This window comes from Vespa mandarinia, chromosome 3 (genome assembly GCF_050613455.1).
Source record: "Vespa mandarinia isolate Hongniang chromosome 3, ASM5061345v1, whole genome shotgun sequence".
Classification (NCBI taxonomy): domain Eukaryota; kingdom Metazoa; phylum Arthropoda; class Insecta; order Hymenoptera; family Vespidae; genus Vespa; species Vespa mandarinia.
The window spans coordinates 2575531-2600530 of record NC_140812.1 but is presented as its reverse complement, the minus strand read 5'-3'; the positions used below and the strand labels follow the sequence as shown (position 1 = coordinate 2600530).

Here is a 25000-nt window from a genome sequence, read left to right as displayed (position 1 = left end):
TGTTAGTGTCGCGATCTTTTGATGAAATGATAAAACTAATAACGAAAGATTGAATACGTGTTCATATCAAAATATTTTATCAATATTTTTCTTATAAACAACGTATTAAACGATATTTATTTATATTTAATCGTATGTAATTTATTGATTATATCTGAAATTGTTTTTAAAGTTTATCTTTATATTGTGAGTTAAACAAGGTTAAGATTTTCACAAATTTGCAATGAGTCACATCTATGAAACGTGGAACTTTTAGTATTGTTAATTATATGTTTTATTAGATAGTTGAATAGTCAGTGGTCAAATTTTATAAAAAAAACAGCCATTTACTTAAAGGATATAAATACACAATGGCTCCTAGAAGAAATAAAGCTGGTCTCTTAGCTAGGGTTAACTTTCCTCTTTACACTCTGCAAATGTTGACCAGTAGACATATACTAGTTGGAGGTGGTGGTGGATCCTCAAAAACTGGAGTTGCAAATGGATTTGTAAGATTCAGTTTCTATATTTTCCTCATTTTATAATATAATTTATATTATTTAAATATATAAAAATCTATCATATTATAGGAAATATTTGAACTTCTTCATGATGGAGTACAATTTCTTGCCGAAGAAGTTACAAGACATGAAACAGGTCCTACTGTAGTCATGAACTGTGCTACATATAATAATGAGAAAAGGTCATGGATACTAGCTGGCCAAGAGAATCACTGTCAGTTGTATAATGTAAACACTAAAATAATAAATGTAGAAAATGGAGAAGTAATTAAAAAGGCTGGCAATATAACAAAGGATAATGTCAGAAATAGAAAAATTAATGAAAAGATTGAAGAAGAGTGGACAACGAAGGGAAAAATACAAGAAATTAAAGATGATAATTATAATATTAAGTGCAAAAAATTACAGCTAATTATAAAACCTATTGATAGTGTTCAAACAGATTTTAGGTAATTAATTTGTATGTTATTATTAAGCCTATCTTATTTTCTAATTTGTTTTTATATCTAATATATTTGTTTTTTTATTAATTTAGTGAAGATGAATCATTACAAAGAATAGTTCGTATAAGTTTCAATGGAAAATTTATGGCCACTGGTGGTACAGATAGTTGCATAAGAATATGGAAATTTCCACAATTGCAAAAATTGCATGATTTAAAAGCACATCAAAAAGAAATAGATGATATTGATTTTAGCCCAGATAATAATTCATTGATAACTATAGCTAAAGATGGTAAAGCAATTTTATGGGACGTTGCCAGTGGTTCATTAAATAAAGAACTCACATGGAATACTCCAAATAATACAAAATATATGTACAAAAGATGTCGATTTAGAATATCAGAAGAAAATAAATTATTGAATCAACTATTTCTTCTTTCTAATGCAACTATGGGAAAAGATCCAAGTTTTCTTCAATTATGGGATACAGAATCTGGAAATATAATCAAATTTATTATTTACAAGGAAACTTTATCTGCTTTAGCAGTCTCTGATGATGGAAAATTTGTAGCTGTTGGAACAATGTTCTCTGGTAGTGTAGACATATACGTAGCTTTCAGCTTAAGAAGAGTACTGCATGTACCTGGAGCACACAATATGTTTGTAACTGGCTTAGAGTTCTTACCCACAAAATTAGATGGACCACCCATCACTAGTAATTCAGAAACTTCAGTAATTAGCATTTCTATAGATAACAGAATTTGTATACACAGTATACCATTTAGACGTAAGTAGCAAAATAGTTATTAACTTTTTAGTTTCAGTTTAAATAAAGGAAATTAATAACCTTACATAAATTATATGCATTTCAGATACAATACCATTTTGGCTCGGCATGTTGCTGATAATCCTGAGTATTTGTGCAGCATTTATATTTTGTAGCTATCTTGGTATTTGACTGACAGAATTTATTGTCAAAATATCACATCAATTTGTTTGTATCAGAAAAATATGCAAATATTTCAATTATTACATTCTAACGCCAATTATCTTTCACTTTAGAGTTTAAACTTTATGAGCATGTGTGTAATATCTGATAAATTGCAGGATTAATTAAAAATATTTAAAATATTCAAAAAGTATATATAGTATATAAGAAAGATATAATTATTCACTAATCGTTATGTAAATTGTATAAATTTCGTTTATAATACATATATTAACTTATACAAGCATATTTATATGAACATTCGAATAATCCCGGAGTTTATCAAATATTGCATGTTTTTAATAAGAGGAAGCGCACGAATATTGTAAATATAGACTTGGAATTGACCAAACGTGTCTATTTTCTTTGAATATACGAAGATTATTCAATAGTGTATAATATTGAATTTTTATATATATATTATAATTTGTAATATAAATTATAATATATATATTTAATATATAATATATATTATATAAATGTTTTATACTATTTATTATATATGGTAATAGTTTCCTAATTTTAATTAAATAATTTAATTACAATATTTTAATCATGATAGATCCTCCTACAACAAAATATTTTTAATCAAACTGACATATTATTCATTAAATAATAATTGATTAGACAAATACGTTTATTACTTGTAATATATATTTGATGCCGGGTTTATTGTACTTATAAAAGATATAATTATTCTAGTTAATTCTACAACTTGATTTGCAATGCAAAATGCATTTATAATAAAATATTAAATAAAATATAAGTATATAACGTCTTTTATTAAATGATATTGTAGTATTGTTCAAAATAAAGATTAAAGGGAATTTTACTATCATTAATAATAAGTACTAATAGGTTTTGTCTGTATACTATTTTTATAGAAAAGAAAGTTAACTTTAAACTTTAATTATTAATTATAAACGCATTACTTATAATCAATGAGATTCGAAGTATCACTTAAACAAGGTATTATTTCTATAACTTTTCAGCAAAAATAATTATTATAATATTTTAAATATTCTGTAATATATTTAAAAATATATAATATTGTAAAAGTGCATGAGAAATACTTAGAAATTATTATAAGAAAAATATTCCAAAGATTTATTATAATTATTAGTGTAATCTATATATACTCCTGGACAAAATGATAGCACATGTGGGTTATCTTTAATTTTTCAAAGACAACTTAGAATTTATAAATATATTAAATAGTGCATAAATGTCAAGATGCGAGAAGAAAGAATCTGTTTAAGACAAGGTCTTTCTTTTTAACATTTATTATATGTAAAGAAAACCAAAATTTTACGTTTTACGAAATTATAATACATTAACAAAATTTATATGTATATTTATAACAAAAAGAAAATTTTCTTCTTAATTAATATGAAATTAATAATGTGTGTAACCGCCTTTGTTCTCTATAATTTCGATCATACGGTTTGGTAAAGATTTCTCGAACTTTTTGATGGTATTCTGAGACAACTTATTCCATTCTACGATAATCGATTCTTTTAATTCTTGAACATTATTATACTGTCTTCCATTCTTGTATATGGCACGCGTGAGTTCTTCCCAACAATTTTCGTTCTCAACAATTATATATTCAAACTGGGAACCATGCAGGCCATGACGTAACTGATACATTCTTTCTTTTAAAAAATGTTTCTACAACTTTTGTTCAATGAATGGCAGAAATCATGCTGGAAAATATATTTGCCTTTAATAATTCGTTATGCATGCTTATTTATTTGTTCTGAAATTAATTTTATATATTTTTGGATATTCATTTTCCCGTCGATGAATTATAAATCGGTTTTGCCTTTGCACCCGATTCCGATCTAGATCACACCACCACTCATTTGTCGTCGTTCTTTTTTGCAGTGAATACATTTTTTCGCAAATGTTAATCATTATTCTTTTTGTTATTTCTGTGATACCTGCTTCGCGAGCAATTTCGTGTGATATTAATATAGAGTTCGAGGCGATACGTATAATGGCCTGTTTTTCCAATTCTGATAATGTTGGCAGTCTTCCACAACTTTTTTCTTCCCATAATTTGCAGGATAATTAAATAAATTATATATTATTCTACGACTTCTTTTAACAATGCTTGAAATTTTACGAACAGTTAAATTTATTTCAATGATCCTTCAAATCTCGGTTTCATTTAATTTCTTTCTACGAACCATATCGAAACTTATTTGAACAACGTAATACTTGATGTTGATAATTTGATAGATCACGAACTACTGAAAAATATCAACCAAAATTTCAAGTATGCTATTATTTTATCTTCAGCATTTATCTCTTTTTTTCTGTTTACTCAGAAAGTCAATGAGAATAACAGATTTTTTCTTCCAATATCATGATATTTATATGCTATTTTCTATATTTAGAAATTCTAAGTTAAAAATAGCACACAAGTACTATTATTTTATCCGGGAGTGTAATATAGATATGTATATGAATTCGCAATAGTTCACCATTTTGCGGTAAAAATTAAGACTGTTCATTATCCCCAGTTTTATTATTTTATGTCAACAATGAAGCTAGACATGAGTCTACTCTTAAAGAAGAATATGACTCTTGAATTTTTTGAAATTTTATTTTCTTTGAAAAAATATGGTGAGAAAAAATAATGTTTTTTCTAGAATAATTCATATATATAAAAATAATGTTTTGTCAAAAATTCGAAAGAGTTATCTCCAGGTTTATACATACTATCATCCTTAAAATGAAATCTTATTTATCAAAATCGGTCAAGAATTATACTTGGATTCATTATTGGCGTTTTCGTGAAAAATAAATTTTGTGAAGTGGCGCCCCTTGAAATTTACGATGAAAAAAAGAAACTTGTTCCCATTACTGATTTTCATATCATACTTGAATAGTGTAGGTTTTACGATACAATTCTTTCATTATTAATTGAGTTATATTTAAATAATAGTACGCAACAATGCAATTGTACATACAACTGTATGCAATACGTACAGTTGTATGTACAATTGCATTGTACGTAGAATCAGTATTGCTCACCACAAATGAAAATATCGACAGAAATAAGAAACTCATTTATAGTTTTTCATCGCTTAAGCAGTCTTATACATCGATAGATGCATAAGTGCATGGTGATGCAGTATTCTCCATTTGCGCTTATAGTTCATATTCTTCTATACTTGTCACTGAAGTCACACATGCTTCGAGCAAAAGATAATGAATGAATTAAATATGGGAATAGAAATATAGAATAGTAATACAGTTTATCAAAAAAGAACATTACTAGTATCGCATAAAGCTATCTTATAACCAGAATTAATAAGTCGACGTTAAATCATGGCGTCATCTAGTAATGAAAATAAAAACTACAACGTTCGTTACAATATATCCATGGAGCTATTCAATAATAAGAATTGACATTATTAAATTTAGCAAAAATACAAAGGTGCTATCTAGTGGTCGTGTTTACATAAAAGAGAAGTATTCGAGAACTCCTTGTCCCTGATGTTTTCCTGTTAACAAAACTCATTTTTCGTCGAAACAGCTAACCCTGGAAGACCCGAGTAAGTATATGGAAATAACGAAAATTTTGTGAACATTGTTTTTATATTATTTGAGATCTCTTCATTAACTTTTTAATATTTTATTGTTTAAGATTTTTTAAATTATATATTTCTTTTAAAAGATTAATTTTATAATATTTAATGATTCACTTCTATTTATTATTTTATCGAAATAAATTCATTAAAAATGAAATTAAAAAGAAATTGTTTATAGATACATAGTGTTTCAACAAGTGTATTATGTAAACACTTTTACAACTCGAATTAATTTAAACATTAGTTCTATGTATTCATAAATTATAATACACAATTTTATATGTAATATATTTGCAGTATTTAAAAATATGAGCATAAATAAAGAGAGCTGCAACGTTTCTCCTCAAGTAGAGTAGTGACTTGTGGATTTGAAATTAACTGACATCGAAATTGAGTAGATTAAAATAACGCAACAGAATATTTTGTATTCATGTTGCGTTAATATCGATGTAATATTTAAACAAATCTGGTTTTTTCTCTTTTTTAAACAATTCATATATTGATTACTTTAATGGATATGATAAACGTTTAAAATAATTTTCTTTAATAATAAAATTTTAAAATTTTTATTTTAACTTTATTGTTTTATTTAGATTGTAAAATCTGTTAATGTGATATACAAGATATCTTTTACAAATATGTAAAGTAAGAAAGTCAAGTAAAGAGAAAAAAGAGAATAAGTATTAATAGAGCCCGTAAACAATGTAGAATTCATTCCTGGTTTTATTTTAAACTACAATAATATTTCACAAAAGATTTTTCGTATCGCATTATGATGATATACAATGTATTTATCGATATACAAAATTATATACTTGTATAATAATAATATTATTTTCAACTTGAAGATGCTGAAGCAATATATAGATTATATAAAATTAGAATTAATATTTAATTGTTAGCTACCAGAAATATTCATCGTTTAAATTGATTAAATTATAATTTATGTACAAATATATGTATGTATGTATGTATGTATATAAATATTTTATATATATATAAAATATCTCGTATATATATATATATATATATATATATATATATATATATATACGAGATATTTTTTATATATATATATATATATATATATATATATATATAAAACAGAAGTTATCAGTGCTTATCGATAATGAATAAATTTATTTATTTATTATATTATAATGAAATAAATGATTGTCAAATGTATAAAAGTAATTATTTTTCTTATTTTCTATTAAGCATAACGAGAAGAAGTCTCCATTCTCTATTAGATTGTTGTTAAATCGTTATGTAAAATAATTCTTTCGCTTAATTTATTACATTTTAAGACAACGCAATGTCTGAGGTGGTACTCTAGATGCATATTGGAAAGAGTTTTCCATAACACGATTGACATCGTTGTGAACATTCGCATTATCACGATCCTCTTCCAACTGATCCTGTTCGGCATTTTCAAGGTCGATGACGAATTCTCTATTTCCCATTAGGGTAGTTAAACACATATTTTGCTCCTTTATAATCGATCGTACGAACAATTCCAATGTAAAAAGATGCTCATCTTGTGCCTCGGGTATATAATTATGCATAAAATCTGCTAATCTGTAATGAAACGTAAAAATAATTTTTAAAAAATTGTCCTTTTAATAATTTTAAACGAACATATCTGCATTCCGATCTAAATTTAAAAAGTAAGTTTTAAACAATTATTTTATTTATTAGTTAAACAAATTTATTTTTAAACAAGTGTATTATTTAAATATACTAGCAATTATTTTAATATAATTGCTAATATGATTTTTGAAAATAATTACAATATTACAATAATTATATATATATATATATATGTGTGTGTGTGTATGTGTATATATATATATATATATATTGTTCTTTTAATTATTATATACAGGCTGTATCAGCTTTTTCCGCCAAACTGTACCAATATGTTTTATGAGTAGAAATAAAAAATAAATGTTATATAAATACTTTATTAAAAAGTTATAACAAAAATTAAATAAAATGATAACGTTGTGCATTTTTATTATTAATACGATATCATATTCGTCGTGTGAAAAATAAACATTAAAAGAGAATAAAAGTGATTACAATTTTGTGAATGGCACGTTTTATGCAGCCGATAAAAATAATCATTTTCTATTAAGGGTACTATGGACCGATGAAGCAACGTTTAAAAGGTTAAAATAATTATGTATAGTCATAAAAAATATCCATACAAAATTAGATCTTTCAACGGCTATTCAAATTTAATATAAATGGTAGACATTTTGAAATACAATAATATAACGGAATAATAATAGTTAAAAAAGTACAATACGTCGTCGTTTTACAGTACCATTTTGATAATAAAAATGTTATTTTTCTTATAACTTTTTAATAAAGCATTTGTAAGTTTATGTTCATATGTACCTTTTTTCTTATTTCTAGAACATATTAGCAGAGTTTGGTAGTAAAATAACCTGGAACATCCTCTATATATATGTGTATTAACATTACTTTTTAATTTAATTGCTAAAATGATCATTTTGTAATTATTATAAACATATAATGAGATATTTTTTGTTTTTTACCGTAAGAGATATTCAACGTTGTGTCCACTTGATCCTGAACATTCTGTAATCTGTTTTGCTATGCTACGTAACGATGCCTCCCCAAGCCAATGTTGATTCTCTTTAGTGGCTATATAAATAATTACTGGAAAGCTACTGTTTCCGTCACGAGTGTAAAACGTCGAAATAATTGTGAGATATCCGCCCAAGGAACATTCCCTTTTTTGTAAATAAGGTAAAGCCGTGCTATTTGTTACTTGAAAAACTCGACCATAAACGATTCCCTGTTAATTAATAAATAATATATATAATTACAATATACAGATTTTATACGATAATCATTGTTTCAAATAAATATTACATATAGTTACAGTATCATATATATTGTTTTATATGTATTAATAAATATAATATTGTTTTATTACAATTTTAAAAGTCAAATTTTTTTTTAAATATCTGTCAAAATTATATTATAAATATTTAAAAAAAGTAAAGAACAAATAAGATTTCATTTACCTCTTTCTGTTCTATCAAAGTAGCAACGCGACCGGGCTGAAAAAACAAATATATCTTATTTTGTTAAACAAATGTTTTGTTTATTTTTATAAATTTCAACTATCATTCGTACTGATGTACGCGTTTATTTATCAACTATCTAAAGAAAATTAAAACATGTATGTATATACATACATGTAAAAACGTTAAAGATAGCATAGCAGTATTTTATATCGTTCGACTGTGAACATACACGCGTGGGTTTAGACACGTCTGTGTGATAGTCTGTGGAAATATAAAAGTAACACATATAAAGATGTCAGTTTATACTGGTTTCTAACTGGTTTAGCTTAGTATAAACGAGAGGTAGTTTTATTATATTTATCAAGAGACAACAACTTTCTCCTTATTTGATGCAAAAATTTATGCAAAGAATTTTAATATGCTCATTATCGATTTACTTAATTTTATTATTCCTCTATCAAGTCTATTTGTATTATTATATTTGTAATGCAATATTAAATATCTAATAGAAATGTAAAAATAATATCATCGTTAAACGAATACAAATGATTTTTTAATTATATCAATATCGGCGTCATGATTTTTATTTCTAGTAAATTTTTGTTCTTTCTGATAATAAAAAAAGAAAAAAAATCTTGTCCTTAATTATTAATGTACATTTAGACTTTCAGTCAATCTTATATAGATTAATGTTATCATCTGAAAGACCAAATGATATAACGTGGAATAATGTAAGATCATGAACAAAATTCGCTCAAATTTCACGAGAATTATTGTTATTATATAAAACTGAAGCGTTTCATCGGAATTATATATCAAAGAAAAAAAAATATATAAAAGTTATATCATAGAAGATATTCACGAGAATTATTGTTATTATGTACAACTGCAATGATTTATCGGAGTTTTATATTAAAAAGAAAAGAAAAAGAATATATATGTATATAAAAGTCATATCACAGGCGGTATTCTAATCGATCTCATATACTTTAAAATGTCAGATAAGAAATTATGTAAAAATATATCGACGAAATAACAAACGAAATAAATTTGATAAAAGCACTACGATGCGATAGAATTTTAATTATTATTTTTTATACAATTTGATCATGCACACAAACACAAAAAATTTAAATAAACAATCCTTATTTTTATCTGTTGAGAAATTAATTTACAAGAAAAAAGAAAAGAAAAAAAATTAGATGCCGCATAACATGGTAAGTTCGATTCACACATTTCAGTTCGATCTCAATTCAATCTTCGTAATTTACATTAGAGGAATTGTGTATGATCGGATCGGTGATTGAACTAGCAATGAGACAATGGAAATCTGTGAACGTGTACATTTAAAATACATACAATAATGTTATAATCATTTTGACCGAAATGAATTATTATATGTGAATTGACCTTTATGCAATTTCTCAGAAGAGAACATTATATTTGTAAAATATTCACGAGCGTGATCATTGACGTCATAAGATGATAAATACAACGTTGTAGAAATAGTTGCCGAACTTACCTTCTCCGTTGTACCACGATGAGTTGTGTTTCCTTGCCAAAATCGTCTGGCAAATCCTTTTACAAAACCAGTTGTACTTTTAGTATACTCGAAACCGGGGTTCCAGCAAAGAGACCCGTAACCAAAAATCCAAAGACCATTGTTGCTATCCATCGTTATTAATAATTATGTATTGTAATATTGACAGTATAGATTTAGACAAACCATCATCTTCCGACAACCATCAAGATTTTAATTAGTTTTTCCCTTTATCGACTTTATCATCATCAAATCGAAAGCTTTGTTGAACTCAATATTAATGATCTTTTTGGATTTGCGTTTACTCTATTGTTCATTTTAATTATTATATATGAATAAAAACTGCGAGTAAACTATATATAAACTTTGGCATTTCCATCGCTGTTGCAAATGGATAAAGGTTTATTAAAAAATAATAAAATAAATAATTGTATTTCTTTCATCTCATTAAAATGCTTTTTCTATTTTGCGAAAAATTTCCCTTAATTTCACCTTAACGATAAAACGTGAATAACGATTTGTTGATTCATTTTGACTAATGAACTTTGGATCTTTCCTTTTACTACTTCCAATTGAACTTCTTTTTCTTTCCACGATAATTTTGAATTTCGCGAATAATGAATATCGTAAGAGGCGCTTCCTGCGCTCGTTTCCATCGATTCAATGTCGATCACTGTACCGGTAGTCGAAAACTTTCCAAGTCCACACGTGCCACGTGCTCTTAATGATATCTTCGATATAAACTATTGACCTTCAATCTCTTCTTCTTCTTCTTCTTCGTGCTGTATGTATTTTTATCAATGAGCTCTTACCGAAATATAATTTATGTTATTTCTTTATTTCCCCTTTCTGTCTTTTTCTTTCTATCTTTCTCATCACTAGACTGTTTTATATATTATTTGTTGATCCAATTTTGTACCTCAAATTGCTATTTAGACAACATTTATTGTGGAAAGTAAGTACTGATTCTAATTTTTTTTTAATGTACACTGATGTTCCGTTAAAGAAGATACCTACCTTGTCTTTAAAGATCTTTGACTGATTACAAAATACGAAAATTCAAATAAACAATCAAATATATATTACACTGAAGGCTCTTTCGATCGTATTTTAAGAGATTGTATATTGTATATTTATATAATGAAATATTAACAAAAGCCCACTTAGATATAAACACGGCACGGAGGACGAGCCAAGACTGTCGACTAGTTTGAGCGTTGAATGCTTCTGCGCTTCTTTTGTAAGAGAAAGAAAGACAGAGAGAGAAACGGAATTCGCAAAAGATAGGGTGGATAGAAGATTAGAGTAAGAGAGGAACGTCAGAAGGATGATGAAACAAGTTGAACAATTGACGCATTTTAGTCGTTAGTTCATTCATTGATAATCTTCGAGCAATAAAATCGAATTATTGAGAGGGAATAGTTGTTAGGTTATAAAAATAAAGTGATTATATAAATTCTTTTTAAGATTATATGAGATTTCATTTCTTATGTACGTACAATTACTTCTTGTGATTTTAATAATGATTTTTATCTTCTATACATTTGGAAGATAAATTACGCATACATGTTAATTAAAAAGATTAAAACATTTATTCAACTTAAAAAAGATTTTAATTTTCATTGATTTTTTATTAAAGATGATCCAACTTATCGACGAATAAAAGTTTATTTATTCTGTGATGATAAATAAGTTCCCGATCTGTCGCCAGATAGCTCTGATAACAATATCACAATTTTTTCGATCTTCATACATCAGATACACACAAGCAATTTAGAATATCAAATGACACATGAATCTATATATATATACACACACATATACTATTATATAATATATAGAATAGTGAGTTTTTAACCTCGATATTTAAAAACAAGCATGATAAGTTGACGTATTTAAACGTCAACGATTAAATTTGTTATATCACATTAAATTTATTTGCAGTGTTTAGTAGTTCTATCATTTGTGTTTTTTATTACAAATACAGATTCCACTACTTCTAAAAAAACCTTTCTTCCAAAAAAGCGTGTTGTGATTTTTTACATTGATAAATACTTTTTAAAACATAATGAAACGAGACACAGTTTCACCATCTCCTGATGCGGTAAGCCAAATAGATGAAGAGGATCTGATATACAATGAAGATGTAATCGAAGTGATAGATTCTGATACACTTAATGATGAAGAAGCAATGAAGACAGATCTAGAAAAAGGAGATGCATCTTTTGTATTTACTGGACACAAATTTGGTTAGTAGATGTTATGATTTTGTAATTCCATGAGGTTGTAGTATAAGAGACTTAAATTTATTATAACATCAGGTTCTGTCTTTTGCGGTTCTTTAAGTAAAGCTGGAAAGTTTGCTGTGACTGGAGGAGAAGAAGATAAGGCCTATGTTTGGGATACAACATCTGGAGAAATAATCCTAAATTGCACAGGTCATAAAGATAGTGTTATATTTGCTGAATTTAATTTTGATGAAACTTATTTGGCAACTGGTGATATGAGTGGTGTAATACAATTGTGGAAATTAAGCAACAAATCTTCTGTCTGGAATTATAATATGGGAGATGCTACTGTAAATATACTTTTATATTAATGTTTTTATGTAATAAGTTTATGTTAAAATATAAGGACTTGCATTTTTTTTATAGTGGATGAAATGGCACATGGCAGCTAATGTTTTAATCGCAGGGTCTGTAGATGGTGAAGTTTTTATGTGGAAAGTACCTGATGGGGATTGCAAAGTTTTACAAAGTTATGGATATAGAGCAGAAGCAGGAGTAATTTTACCTGATGGTAACAAATGTTTGAAATTTTGTATCTATATATATATACTTACATATATATGTATCAACAGGTAAACGGCTTGCAGTTGGATATGAAGATGGCACAATTCGTGTATTTGACTTAAAAACAAATACCATGTTATCAAGTATCCCTTCAAATATAGGTCATACTGCAACCATAACAGGACTTGACTGTTACTTAGATAATAATTTAATATTATCTGCAGCAGTAGATGGAAAAACTATTCTTAGTACATCACATACAGGAAAGGTAATTGAAAAAACCAATTACTTGGTATAATTATATTAAATAATTAAAAAATTTGCTGTTAATAAGATAAATGTCTTTATAATTTCTCTAGATAATATCCATATTACAAGATCTTAATAGTGAACAAGAAACTGACATGAAAGATTCTGATAGTAATTGGATAGAAACAGTAGCTTTTTGTAAAGATCCAGGATTTCAAGTAGCTGCAACAGGTAGTTTAAATGGAGAAATTTTTATTTGGGATATTTCAAAACAAGTAGGTTGTATATTTCATTTTAAAATAAATACTTTTTTGGTTTTATATGACATCTATATGTCTTTAAAAAATGTATAGATACTTCGACATAAAATAGAACAAGAAAGTGGTATAAGTAAAGTTCTGTGGAAAAGTACTACATCATTCCTTTTTTCTGGTGGACTTGATGGTATTCTCAGATGCTTTGATGCAAGAAGTGGACAATGTTTACGACTACTTACAGGACATTCTGAGGATATTCTTGACTTACAAATAGCAGAGTAAGTAATAATAATTAATAAAAAAATAAAACGATTTAACCTATACACATTTTCAGAGAAGGACAAATTGTACTAACGACATCAGATGATTCTACTGCAAGAATATTTAATATTGCAAATTTGTTTTAATGTAATCTGATATTTAGGTATTTAAAAAAATTTATTATGTTCATAAATATAAATATACATGTGTATACATATTAAGAAAATGGTCATATTTTTTATTCCCTTTTTAATAAAAAATATAACTTTTAGTAGCAATCTTTATATTTCATACTGTTTTTATACCACTCGTTATCAATTACATGTTTGTTATTTTTCCATTGAAAATGAGTTGGACCTTGTTCTTCACCATTTTCAAAACAGAAAAAAATACTCAGTTCAATAGCAATCTTAGATCTTACCAGACCAATCCCTCCTACTTTTTCAGGCGCAGGATGATATACTCTGCCTGAATTAGAGTCCATAAATAATTTTTTTGGTTCAAATGGTACCTATAAATATCAATCATATAACTGTTATGTTTAGATGTGAATGCACACATACCGAATTTGTATCATTTACCATCAAAAACTCTTCAGCATGCGAATAACCAAACCAATCCTCCATTTTGTCAATTTCTAGATTTTTTTTTTGAATAATTTTCGTGAACACTATAGGGAGATCATCGCATTTTACAAAATTCCTTTCCGAACCACAAAGAGAGATATATGGAAATTCTTGTGTATATCGTCTAGTGTTATTTATTTTGAGTCGTTTGAAGAAGAAAGCCAAAAACTTTTTGTCTGAAATAATATTTTTTGTTTGCCATCTGTAAATAGAAGTACATTTGACTCATCAAGCAAATTTTCAATTTTTTTTGCATAGTTGTAACATATGTACAAATATACCTTTAAAACAGGATGTAAAATTTTTTATACGAACATCATCCAAGAACAGCTATAAGTAATAAGCCAATTAGTCAATAATAATAAATTTGATAAAACTAGAAAAAGTAGTGCATCATACCATGCCTTGATGATCAATATAATAAAAGTATTCTCGTATACGAGGTTCTGGTGATTGACCTTGTACATAAGTTGTATAACTTCGTTCGTATATCTTATAAGAAGAAAATTTTCGTGCATTCATAACTATTTTATTAAAATGTATATTAGACAAAGTAAACATGTTCCTGATTATAATTATTTATTAAAACTTCGTCTTAATTATTAGTTCGTCTATAATCACGATATAATTATTTAAATTAATAACTTTTTATGATCATAACGTAGATGCTAATACACACCGCGAGCAATCCACGCAAAGTAGTTAGAATCTCATTGTTTATTCATTCTAATATTGTGGTGTAAGTGCGTTTTGCGCAATCTCTCGAGTGTCGCATGGTATACATACACATGCGCATTTCCATTTTTCATATATGTCTAATTATTATATATAGTGCAGTTGCTGTTGGTCCTTTCAACAATCGATATCGTATCTTGATATCGATTGCCACAAAACAAGTACAATTATATTATAATAACGGCAATTACATGTGATTTATCGTATTATTACGATTTCAAGATTTTCTATTTCATCATTTATAATTATTTTGTTTTCGAATGAAGAAACCGCGCTTGTCTAAGTTCTTAGAAGCAAAAGTGTCATTCGACGATATTTAGCATAATCGATTGCAGCATAAATTCGATTCTGAAGTAATTCGATATTTTTCAACGTCACTTCGCATCGCTACTCACGGACACAGTCAGAGATTCAAGAAATGAGATACAACGAATAAGTGAAACCAAGTTTCCAAAAAGAGTTAAAATTGATGGGAACAGTAATATTAGAGCCGGCCTAAAGTAGGAGATGTCATCAAGTTGACGAATGTTTTACTCGGAGACAAAGATATAACAAGTAAAAATGTTATATTTAAATTCGAGCAAAAAGATATCGTACTTCTACGATCTAAAATCTCAGACTGTTGTTCCTCCCAAATAAGTCGTGTACAACGCAATCTTGTTGGTCCCGGAATATGGCTTCGTCTACGAAGAGATCTTGGAAACTCCGTAAGTATTCTTTACAATGATTGTTTTTATTTGCGTCTCCTTTTTTTAAATAGAAATGATACAGAATGAGGGTCTTAGATACTCCAAATTGTTGATTAAATTTAAAGTAAATAATAAATGTTTATTAAAGGATAGTAAGTTTAAACCTACATATCTATATACAGTGTTCTCTAATTATAGTCATAGCCTTTGTGCTGTTCTATGAACATACCATACAATATTTTAAATTATCAATGTTCTTGTGTTCCTTTTAAAATAATAAATATCATTTTTTTTACAGAGGATTTTATTGCCCATTCGTCAAATGTCAATTGTTTGGCATTGGGACATAAATCTGGTCGTGTTTTGGTTACTGGTGGCGATGACAAAAAAGTCAATTTATGGGCAGTTGGAAAGCCAAATTGTATTATGGTATTTCAAAAAAATATTATTATTTATTTTTTATATATTTGTAATAGCCATTTTATTTATGTTTTATGTTATAAAATAATCATATTTTTCTTTTTTTTTTTATAGAGCCTGAGTGGCCATACAACCTCAATAGAATGTGTAAAATTTGGCCAAACCGAAGATTTAGTATGTGCTGGTTCGCAGACAGGGGCATTAAAAATTTGGGACCTGGAACATGCTAAATTAGCTCGTACTTTAACAGGACATAAAGCAGGAATAAAATGTATGGACTTCCACCCTTATGGGGAACTATTGGCATCTGGAAGTTTGGATACAGCAATAAAATTATGGGATATAAGAAGAAAAGGTTGCATTTTTACTTACAAGGGACATAATCTGGCAGTGAATAGTTTAAAATTTAGTCCTGATGGACAATGGATTGCTAGTGCAGGAGAAGAAGGCATGGTGAAGGTGAATTTTAATGATCTTTTTTAATAAAAATATAATTTTATACACATTATATCACAAAATAATTTTTCTAGTAGTTATGGGATTTAAGAGCAGGAAGACAACTTAGAGAATTTTCAGAACATAGGGGGCCAGCAGTAACTGTAGAATTTCATCCACATGAATTTTTATTAGCCAGTGGAAGCGCAGACAGAACAGTTCACTTTTGGGATTTGGAATCATTTCAACTTGTATCTTCCACAGAGCAAAATCATTCTTCAGGAATAAGGTAAGTAAAATAAATTTTAATTGTAAGTAATTAATTCGAATTATGAATATATTTCATATATTTTGTATAAACGTTTTTTCTAGGTGCCTATACTTCAGTCAAGGAGGAGAATGTCTTTTTGCTGGTAGCCATGATGTTTTAAAGGTCTATGGTTGGGAGCCAGGTAGAACTTTAGATACAGTTCCAACTGGCTGGGGCAAAGTACAGGACATAGCTGTAGCTCAAAATCAATTGGTAACAAAACATTTATAAATTATATTATTCTTATAATGTGATAAATGTATAATAATAGAATAATTGCTTATTTTAGATTGGTGCAAGTTGCCATACTACAAATGTTATCCTTTATGTCTGTGATTTAAAAAAAATTGCACCATTAGGAGGAGTGTCATTGTCTCCGTTTAATCATGGAAATTCACTAAGGAAAAGTTTTTCTAGAGATCGGCCACCAGAATTAAAGAAACATACGTAATTATAATTTAATGGTGCCTGTATTATATATCACTTTAGAAAAAAGTTTGAATGTATCATAAACTTATAGGTTAGATGTACGAACTATAGAGGAGGCGGACAAGTCAGGCACAGATCCAGAAGATGAGGCGACATATGCAGATATACCTAATGTTTCTGAATATCGAGACATCTTTCAACCTAACAGAGCTCGTAAATGATTTTTTTTTACATATTTTGCTAGTCCATTATACGATTTTACCTAGTAGATTCTATCAGTTTATCTTTAATCACTTATCAACCTCATTTTTCATATATATAACTTAGACAATGTGGAATGTCGTTTGTGAATGGGCATGCTCTGCATGATATGTTTCAGTGTCTCGTACACCTCCACCAGAACCTGAGGCTTTCCAAGAGCCTCAAGATGTAGGTGAGTTTGTAAAAAACTTCCTACTTGTCTTTGTTATTTTAACTCACATTTGATTTACATTTTCCTAATTTTGTATTACAAGAACACATTTTCCTAATTTTGTATTACACAAATATTATAAAGAAAAATAATGCTACAAATGCTAAAAAATAATGTTATAATATTGATTGAAAACTTTCTATTTCAGATCCTTCGCAGCCACAGGTACTACAAAATCTATGTACGTCTATATCAAACATAAGTACAGTAGAATCAAGTGAAATGTCATCTATACCACCATCATTGTCTCCATCACCAACTGTTACAACATTATCACTGACAAAACCTGCGGCAGTTCGTGTTCAACCAATAAGATCATCACCACCAACACAAAGGAATGTAATTACTACAACGAGTCAAATTCGAGCAAATTTACAAGCAAATAATATGCTAAACAGATCTTCAAAAAATTTAGCTTCTATACCACCACTTAAACAAAACATTACTCCTTTTCCTGGAAAAAGAGCTGTGCAAACTAATGAAACAATACCATCACAGCCTTTGGGGCCACAAAGGTCAAATTCGACATTAACACCAAGAGTGGCACCAATGGCAGCTGTCATTCCTGTTATGGATGATGGAAAGTTAAAAAATAGAGTGCCCAGCCCAGATTCTCCTAAGCATTACTTAAAGCGCCAAAACAGTTGTAGAGAGAGTGAGCAAGGCTATGAAAGTGATTATCCTGTACAGTAAGTACACATCTTTATATATAAAACAAAGATGTGCAAAGTCTGCTAACGAAGGCAATTGACCCTTATTTCCACTCTTCTTTTTGTTTCTCCTTATGTTAGCAAATTCTTGCTTCTATATACCAACATTCTTCAATGTTTGTCATTGTGTTACATTATTATGCACAATATTATTTTTTCGTCTATAAATGAAGAGTTTGTATGTATATATTGCTCATCTGAATTATAACAGTTGAAAATGCTGAAGTAAGCATACTTGAGTGGAGATAATTGAATAACGATAGTGGGAGGGTCACCTTTTTCTCTGACATTTGCACGTCTTCGATGTAAAATGAAAAAAAAATCGTTTTAGTAATCGTAGCATGTATATTTATATTTTATATAATATTACATTTTGCAGAATTAATAATATAAGACATAGTCCCTCCGATCCTGCACTAAATAGACCAAACACGGCGCAATCAAGATCAATGTCATTAAATAGAAATTTCGCTAATTCTGCTTCGCTGTCTGCACGAAATACAGTGACCACGGGAACGTCAACATCGAAGAAGAACAATAAACTACAAGTACTTCCAACGTCTAAAGTGGATACAGTTACTCAGCTGAAATCACCGGTTGATGAAATTGAAAAAGAAGAATTTGTTCCAATGAGTGCTGATAAGCCTTTTGGTCTAGACGTTGAAACTTTTTTACCTGTAAGTTTTATATCTATATATAAGAATGTTTTTTATTTAATGTATTGATGTTTTGCAGAAAAGTAGTTATGCAGGATCTACTGGATTAGCGTATTCTCAAATGGGAGTACTTGCAGAGATGTCAGAAGCAGAAGTATTAAATAGTATGATGCGCGGACACGAACCAATGATGGCAGTACTCACGAGTAGACATCGTTCTTTACAAATTGTTTATTCGCTTTGGCATAATAAAGATCTTAAGGTATTTTTTATTGGCATATATTACAAATGATAATTAAAAACATGATATACAATAAAATGTAAAACTATTTAAAATTACAGTCAGCGATAGATTCCGCGGTGGCAATGAATGATCTTGCGATTATTGTTGATCTCTTGGGAATATTAACGTTGAAACCGTACGTAATATTATTTGTATAAAGAACATTCAAACACATATTATTACTCCAATTAATTTTCTTTCACGCATATGATCTTTTATTTACAGAACTATCTGGAATTTGGACCTGTGTAATTTACTTCTTGGACCTATCGCTGAACTTGTTCAAAGTAAATACGAAATGTGAGTACTATTAGAAATTAGTTTATTTTTCAAAATAATCTTTGGAATTAAATATTTTTACATTATCGTATATCATAGAAAGAACATTGATTTTTTACGTAACCAAAAAATCTGAACTCCCTTGTGAATAAATCCATGCACTCAAACCTGAAACTAAATAATATATATATATGTCACAAGAATCTGTACTTATGTTAGAATCAATAGAACTTACGTATATTGTCATCACTTTCTATGGGAATGGCTAATTCAGCGAGGTAGGGAAATCGGATCGAAGCGTGCAGTAAGAAAGAGGAGGGTATGCCAAATTAGCCAAGACAATGAGAGATACTGGCAGATGTAAATTCGAGTTTCAATCCTCGCGTTTTGAATTGCATTGTTCGTTGAATTGAAATTTGAAGTGCTAAGCGTGCGTGCATATGTTGATAGATTTTAGTTTGTCAATCAACGTGCTTTTTCCCTCGATAAACTACAATAACTATCTTGTATCCCTTTGATTATCAATCCTTTTTTCAAACCCTAAAGAAAGCGTCTCTTTTGGAAATGAAATAAAGTATATGTAAAAATCATCTATCTTGTTACGTTCTAAAATTTCGTTTTTATTTGAATTACTGAATCTCAACTCGGTAATATTCTTCATTATATAGTGTGATCAACATTAAATCAGGGAGGGAGGGAGGTAGAGAGAGAATTTAAAAAATTAAAATTGTATATGTACATACTTTAATAATACTAGACATGACAATTTGTTTATAAATACTTGTTAATTTTCATGGTTTTTTTCGATACGGTTTTCGGTTTTGCTTCTTGTAAATCCTGCGAGAAAAAATAGGAGGATGAAAATCTGAACCTCTCTGGGTATGTGTGTTATAGGGGTCAACTTATCCTCTCCCATAATTTCTTAGTTTTTCATTCAATCTCTCTTTGCGTTTTTTCGCTTGCTATGTACATTCTTTTTTCGTAAGAAAAAGAAAGGAAATATATATGTATTTAAAAGATATATAATTCTAATATATTAATGACAAACCGATCGTAAATAGACACTTGAGAAAGAAAAGAACAAAATAAAGATAAAATGGTGAAATTGAATAATGTTATAAACATAATAAATAAGGTATGCTAAAATTAGTTTTGTTGAAAAATTCGACGAATAGCGTTTGATTTTTTAAAGTCCGTGAAGCTAAGCGTTAGAAATAATCGTTTCGTTGCGTCCTGTATTTATGGCCTTGCTTATGATTCGTCTCGCCGATTCAAACGGCAGTTTGCTCGAACCCTTTTATCGTCGGCCAACAGGAAGCGCGTCGAATCGCTCGGGCGAGTCTTTGGTAACTTTCGTTATTTATTGGAATCGTTATGGTCCAATAACTCATTTTGTAACACCTTAGTAGCCGTAACGCGACTTTCTCGCTCTTGTGTTCTCTCGCTCCCACATCTTCGAATTTTTTTTAGACCGTATCATTTTTGATAATGCTTCGTTAACTCACTCATAAAAGAGATAAATCTTATAACGATATTAAAAGCAATATTTTTTTTCAGGTACATAACCGTAGGTTTATCGGCATTGAGACTTATTTTACGTAATTTTGCTTCAGTGATAAAGTCAAACGTAGAAGCACCTCTTCACACGATAGGCGTCGATGTTTCGCGAGAAGAACGGTTAGTAACTTGTACTTTTTTCTATCGAGATATATTAAAAAAATTTTTTTTCTCATATATTAACATATTATACCTTATTTTTATAGATATCAAAAGTGCCTCTCTTGTTACGAGAAATTGTCTACGATACGTGGCATTATTTTGAAAAAACAATCAGCTCCGGGTAAACTAGGAGCTTCCTTCCGCGAACTAAGTGTCCTCATCAGGAGTCTCGAGTGACGAAAACGGCAGCGTCTAAGACGTACATGAACTCTATTGAATAACATCATCATCGATCATTTTTCGAGGTGGCGAAGGACCAAGGAGATAGACAATCATGTTCTTGAAGTGCCTGCTTCTTGTAATTACATCTTGCTGAATCTAAAATACTAGGTACTTGGATTTTACGTCTTTGCCTTTGGTCCTCGATTTCTTCCAGTGTCGTGATGAATACAGTATTGAGAATCATGGGAGATATCTGTTAACAAAATTGACTGAATTATATTGATCGTGTAATTAACGATCAAGATTATACGTAAAAGTATTGTAAACAATTAACACGAAACAAAGTGACAAAAAAATCGAATAATGCTGCTTCTATTTTGCGTACTTGAATATGTTTTATTAAAAAATGGAAGAGAATGTCTGTATGAAAGAGCGATTAATAGTTTTACACTTACTCTCGACACTTTGTGTCCTTGGTTTCTTGCCAGTTTTGACTGAATGAAGGATGCAGTGAGTTATTCATTCATGATAAAGAAATGCGATACTGCATGACTTCATTGGCGAATTCACTATAATAAATGATGATTAACAAGAAGAAAAGAAAAGAGAAAGAGAGAAAGTCATAACGAATATTAAAAGAGTAACAACTTTCTTAGTTAGTTTAATAAAAATTGTATTTTTGCAAGAGCTATTTACGCTCATTTACTAATAAAAGGTTCTAATTATAGATATCTCTAAAATCTTTGTAATTATATTAGTAATTTATATAACCTTATTTATATGAAAACGATGGAACTCTAATATTGTTGCAAGAAAAGGAAACAAGAAGTGTTTCCTTCAATATTAATCTTAACAATAATAAGAAAGATTCTGTCCTCTTTTGTACATAAGAAGCGAGGTGTGAAAAATCGATATATATATCGTGTAAATAGTCATATTGTGCAATATCAGCGTAGATCTATATCTTCCTTCTTCATTTTTTGTCTTTTTTGCCCAAGTTTCACACGAGTTCATTTCTTTTATTTACGGATGATCTTCGACGAGAGGACAGAGACCCTCGCTCAGATATCGACCGCTGTACCTAAGAACGACTTTATTCTTTTTTTAAAAAGTATAAAGAATCATGTTGCGGCTTCCGTCCAATATATTTTTATAAGTCGGAAAAAAGAAATAAAAAAAGAATTAAAGGAAAATGGGAAGAAAGAGAGAGAATGATTAGAGCGTGCTTATACGTGTGTGTATGTGTCTGCATGTATGCATTTGTGAAATGGTAAAGTAATTATTTTAAAGTGCTCCTGCATGTTGTGCAATTTCGATTTTGATCGTACTTCCTTCGGTTGAAAGTTTTCCATAAAAAAGAAGCGAATAATTACTATAGAAATGGAATAAACGAAAATGTGAGTCCTCGTGTGATTACAGCAAAAATAATAACTTTCTTTATAAAGAAATTGAGAAATTTTCTATATTTCCTTCATCCTCCCGATTGAAATTTTTATTAACGAAAAAATTTGTTTTCATCCTTATTATGTGTCTCTTAGAATAATGTACACGTTGGCGAAATGCTGATACATACGACAAAATGAAAAGCAATTTTTTTTTCTATTTTTTATCTTAAGAGAGAACAATCCTATCTATATACTCATCGATCAACGTCTACTTTTTATCACAAAAGTATCCTTATCGAAATTTACTTTGCCTAGTAAAAAAAAGGTCGAGGGATTAGATTTATCTCTATTTGCATCAACGATCGAGTCTTTTCTCATAATTCAAATTTACGCTACCTTAGATGTGAGCGCCTTTGTAGATTTGAAATCTCACTTTTATTTTGTATTTGTCATAATTTTTAATATTTACAATTTACGATCTTCCAGAGCATATACTTTGTAAACATAACGCGAAATATCGATCCTTACCAGTGTTATATATAAATACATGCATACTGTGAAAGCAAAGTGCAAATATCTTTTTATGTTGCATTCTTATAATCCGTGAAATATCGTGACCGTTTAAAACGATGTGCGCGTGGCGGCTGTTTGCATCTGGATTATGTATTCATGAGATTATATGGGTCCTTTTCAGGGTGGTTACGGTAACCCTTCCTTTCTCTATTTCTTTCTCTCTCTCTTTCTTTCTCTCTCTCTCTCTCTCTCTCTTTCTCTCTCTCTTACTGTAAAATGAGACAACCATGATATCATCATCATCGTTGTCAACGAACCGTCAAAACGGAAACAAAAATATACATAGGTATATACCAGTACTTGGTGACGATGAAATATTTCGACAAACGAACTATTTCGCTCTTTGAAATATTTCGACGAACGAACAATTAAGGAATCTCAAATCAATATGAAATCCGAGAGAGGTATTAGGCCGATCATTGAAATCCTCCTACGTGAAAAAGGAACCGGCTCTTCCTCTTCGTATCTGTTATGACGAAGATAAGTTAAGTCCTCTTCTTGTCGTCACCTCGAGCGACGAAAATGCTGTTTTCTCACAAAACACGTTAACAATACGTTCAAACATGATGACGACGCGTTGACAGAGCCGTAGACTAGTCTAAGCGGATTATCCCAAAGCTCAGAAAGCGATACTTACCAACACACGTACATACTAGGTTCCGTATTTTGTATTGTGTTTCGGGAGCCGTCCAACCTTCTCTTTCTCCTATCTTTAAAAATTCCGTTTTGTACTCCTCTTACCTATCTGCTTCATATAATCGCTATCTTCGAGAGATCTTTTTCAAAGGAGATCGATAATTTTTTTCCCTCCTCATTTCGCTATCATTTACCTGAGTGAGCCATCTAGAACATTCTTTTTTTATAAAGTATTACTATATACCTGAAGGTGTATATTGTATATTTATATATACATATATATATATATATGTATATATATATATATATATATATATATATGTATATATAAATATAAGATAGTGGAAAAGCAGAAATGTGTTAAATTGTAACTTATTTCATTATCTAAATATATGTCTAATATTTATATATTATTATAGAGAAAGAGGGAAAGAGAAAAAGAGAATGAGAGAAAGAGAGATAAGTATCTTATTTTCTTTTTCCCTTTCTTTGTTGTTGATACTCGACAGAGTGGGATGATGGAATATCAAAAAAAGTATGCTTATACTTGCGAGAATATCAATACAAAAAGAGGGAAACAGAGAGAGAGGAGGCGAGAGAGAGAGAGAGAGAGAGAGAGAGAGAGAGAGAAAGAGAGGAAGAGATGGTACGGAATCTGAAATTGTAAAAAGAAGGGGAAGACCCTTATGCTCGTCCTCTTTTAACCCCTCTGAAATCCGAACGTTCTTGTAGGGGTTTCCGAGCAGTGCAAAAATCATTGGCTCGTAAATATAATCAGTCGAGGGCT

At 29.1% G+C, this 25000-nt stretch overlaps 5 protein-coding genes across 8 annotated transcripts; 3 read left to right on the top strand and 2 right to left on the bottom strand.

Moving 5' to 3' along the window:
• Positions 1 to 22: 22 nt before the first annotated feature.
• Positions 23 to 2475, top strand: LOC118448681 (guanine nucleotide-exchange factor SEC12). The gene is made up of 4 exons (XM_035882209.2): positions 23 to 488; positions 570 to 949; positions 1036 to 1730; positions 1816 to 2475. Exons 1-4 carry the CDS (start codon positions 351 to 353, stop codon positions 1899 to 1901), a joined length of 1299 nt encoding a protein of 432 aa, XP_035738102.2. The 5' UTR covers positions 23 to 350; the 3' UTR covers positions 1902 to 2475.
• Positions 2476 to 6730: 4255 nt separating this feature from the next.
• On the bottom strand, positions 6731 to 11379 carry LOC118448637 (glutathione-specific gamma-glutamylcyclotransferase 1). Of its 2 annotated transcripts, XM_035882139.2 has the most exons (6): positions 11153 to 11379; positions 10628 to 11063; positions 10118 to 10516; positions 8593 to 8628; positions 8098 to 8360; positions 6731 to 7111 (listed from the first exon to the last, which is right to left on the bottom strand). In XM_035882139.2, exons 3-6 carry the CDS (start codon positions 10268 to 10270, stop codon positions 6829 to 6831), a joined length of 735 nt encoding a protein of 244 aa, XP_035738032.2. In that variant the 5' UTR covers positions 10271 to 10516; positions 10628 to 11063; positions 11153 to 11379; the 3' UTR covers positions 6731 to 6828. The 2 variants fall into 2 exon arrangements, with proteins under 2 accessions (XP_035738032.2, XP_035738033.2); XM_035882140.2 differs by lacking the exons at positions 10628 to 11063; positions 11153 to 11379 and adding an exon at positions 8767 to 8856 and having other exon boundaries at positions 10118 to 10259.
• A 428-nt stretch (positions 11380 to 11807) lies between these two features.
• On the top strand, positions 11808 to 13925 carry LOC118448635 (angio-associated migratory cell protein). 2 transcript variants are annotated; one of them, XM_035882138.2, is made up of 8 exons: positions 11808 to 11980; positions 12123 to 12384; positions 12457 to 12713; positions 12790 to 12934; positions 12996 to 13195; positions 13287 to 13451; positions 13530 to 13711; positions 13768 to 13925. In XM_035882138.2, the coding sequence occupies exons 2-8, from the start codon at positions 12204 to 12206 to the stop codon at positions 13838 to 13840; spliced, it is 1203 nt and encodes a 400-aa protein (XP_035738031.1). In that variant the 5' UTR covers positions 11808 to 11980; positions 12123 to 12203; the 3' UTR covers positions 13841 to 13925. The 2 variants fall into 2 exon arrangements, with proteins under 2 accessions (XP_035738031.1, XP_085512334.1); XM_085656208.1 differs by lacking the exon at positions 11808 to 11980 and having other exon boundaries at positions 11987 to 12384.
• Positions 13710 to 15143, bottom strand: LOC118448638 (UPF0598 protein CG30010). Its single transcript, XM_085656209.1, has 4 exons — positions 14720 to 15143; positions 14602 to 14650; positions 14276 to 14496; positions 13710 to 14205 (listed from the first exon to the last, which is right to left on the bottom strand). The coding sequence occupies exons 1-4, from the start codon at positions 14879 to 14881 to the stop codon at positions 13963 to 13965; spliced, it is 675 nt and encodes a 224-aa protein (XP_085512335.1). The 5' UTR covers positions 14882 to 15143; the 3' UTR covers positions 13710 to 13962.
• Positions 15144 to 15449: 306 nt separating this feature from the next.
• On the top strand, positions 15450 to 23056 carry kat80 (katanin p80). 2 transcript variants are annotated; one of them, XM_035882135.2, is made up of 15 exons: positions 15450 to 15762; positions 16043 to 16173; positions 16279 to 16623; positions 16698 to 16888; positions 16972 to 17122; positions 17199 to 17356; positions 17430 to 17551; positions 17718 to 17771; positions 17959 to 18499; positions 18900 to 19197; positions 19256 to 19438; positions 19519 to 19595; positions 19685 to 19759; positions 21296 to 21415; positions 21502 to 23056. In XM_035882135.2, the coding sequence occupies exons 1-15, from the start codon at positions 15729 to 15731 to the stop codon at positions 21632 to 21634; spliced, it is 2613 nt and encodes an 870-aa protein (XP_035738028.2). In that variant the 5' UTR covers positions 15450 to 15728; the 3' UTR covers positions 21635 to 23056. The 2 variants fall into 2 exon arrangements, with proteins under 2 accessions (XP_035738028.2, XP_035738029.2); XM_035882136.2 differs by lacking the exon at positions 17718 to 17771.
• The last annotated feature ends 1944 nt before the right edge of the window (positions 23057 to 25000 follow it).

Coding starts and splice junctions, on each gene's coding strand:
- LOC118448681 (XM_035882209.2), top strand. CDS start 351: ATGGCTCCTAGAAGAAATAAAGCTGGTCTCTTAGCTAGGGTTAACTTT. Junction 489..569: donor CTGGAGTTGCAAATGGATTT/GTAAGATTCAGT, acceptor ATCATATTATAG/GAAATATTTGAACTTCTTCA. Junction 1,731..1,815: donor ACACAGTATACCATTTAGAC/GTAAGTAGCAAA, acceptor TATGCATTTCAG/ATACAATACCATTTTGGCTC.
- LOC118448637 (XM_035882139.2), bottom strand. CDS start 10,270: ATGGATAGCAACAATGGTCTTTGGATTTTTGGTTACGGGTCTCTTTGC. Junction 8,361..8,592: donor CTTTGATAGAACAGAAAGAG/GTAAATGAAATC, acceptor ATTAATTAACAG/GGAATCGTTTATGGTCGAGT. Junction 7,112..8,097: donor AACGTTGAATATCTCTTACG/GTAAAAAACAAA, acceptor GTTTCATTACAG/ATTAGCAGATTTTATGCATA.
- LOC118448635 (XM_035882138.2), top strand. CDS start 12,204: ATGAAACGAGACACAGTTTCACCATCTCCTGATGCGGTAAGCCAAATA. Junction 13,196..13,286: donor GTACATCACATACAGGAAAG/GTAATTGAAAAA, acceptor TAATTTCTCTAG/ATAATATCCATATTACAAGA. Junction 13,712..13,767: donor CTTGACTTACAAATAGCAGA/GTAAGTAATAAT, acceptor ACACATTTTCAG/AGAAGGACAAATTGTACTAA.
- LOC118448638 (XM_085656209.1), bottom strand. CDS start 14,881: ATGTTTACTTTGTCTAATATACATTTTAATAAAATAGTTATGAATGCA. Junction 14,651..14,719: donor ATATTGATCATCAAGGCATG/GTATGATGCACT, acceptor TATTACTTATAG/CTGTTCTTGGATGATGTTCG. Junction 14,497..14,601: donor TTTTACATCCTGTTTTAAAG/GTATATTTGTAC, acceptor ATATTATTTCAG/ACAAAAAGTTTTTGGCTTTC.
- kat80 (XM_035882135.2), top strand. CDS start 15,729: ATGGCTTCGTCTACGAAGAGATCTTGGAAACTCC. Junction 16,889..16,971: donor AATCATTCTTCAGGAATAAG/GTAAGTAAAATA, acceptor CGTTTTTTCTAG/GTGCCTATACTTCAGTCAAG. Junction 19,439..19,518: donor GGCATAATAAAGATCTTAAG/GTATTTTTTATT, acceptor TTAAAATTACAG/TCAGCGATAGATTCCGCGGT.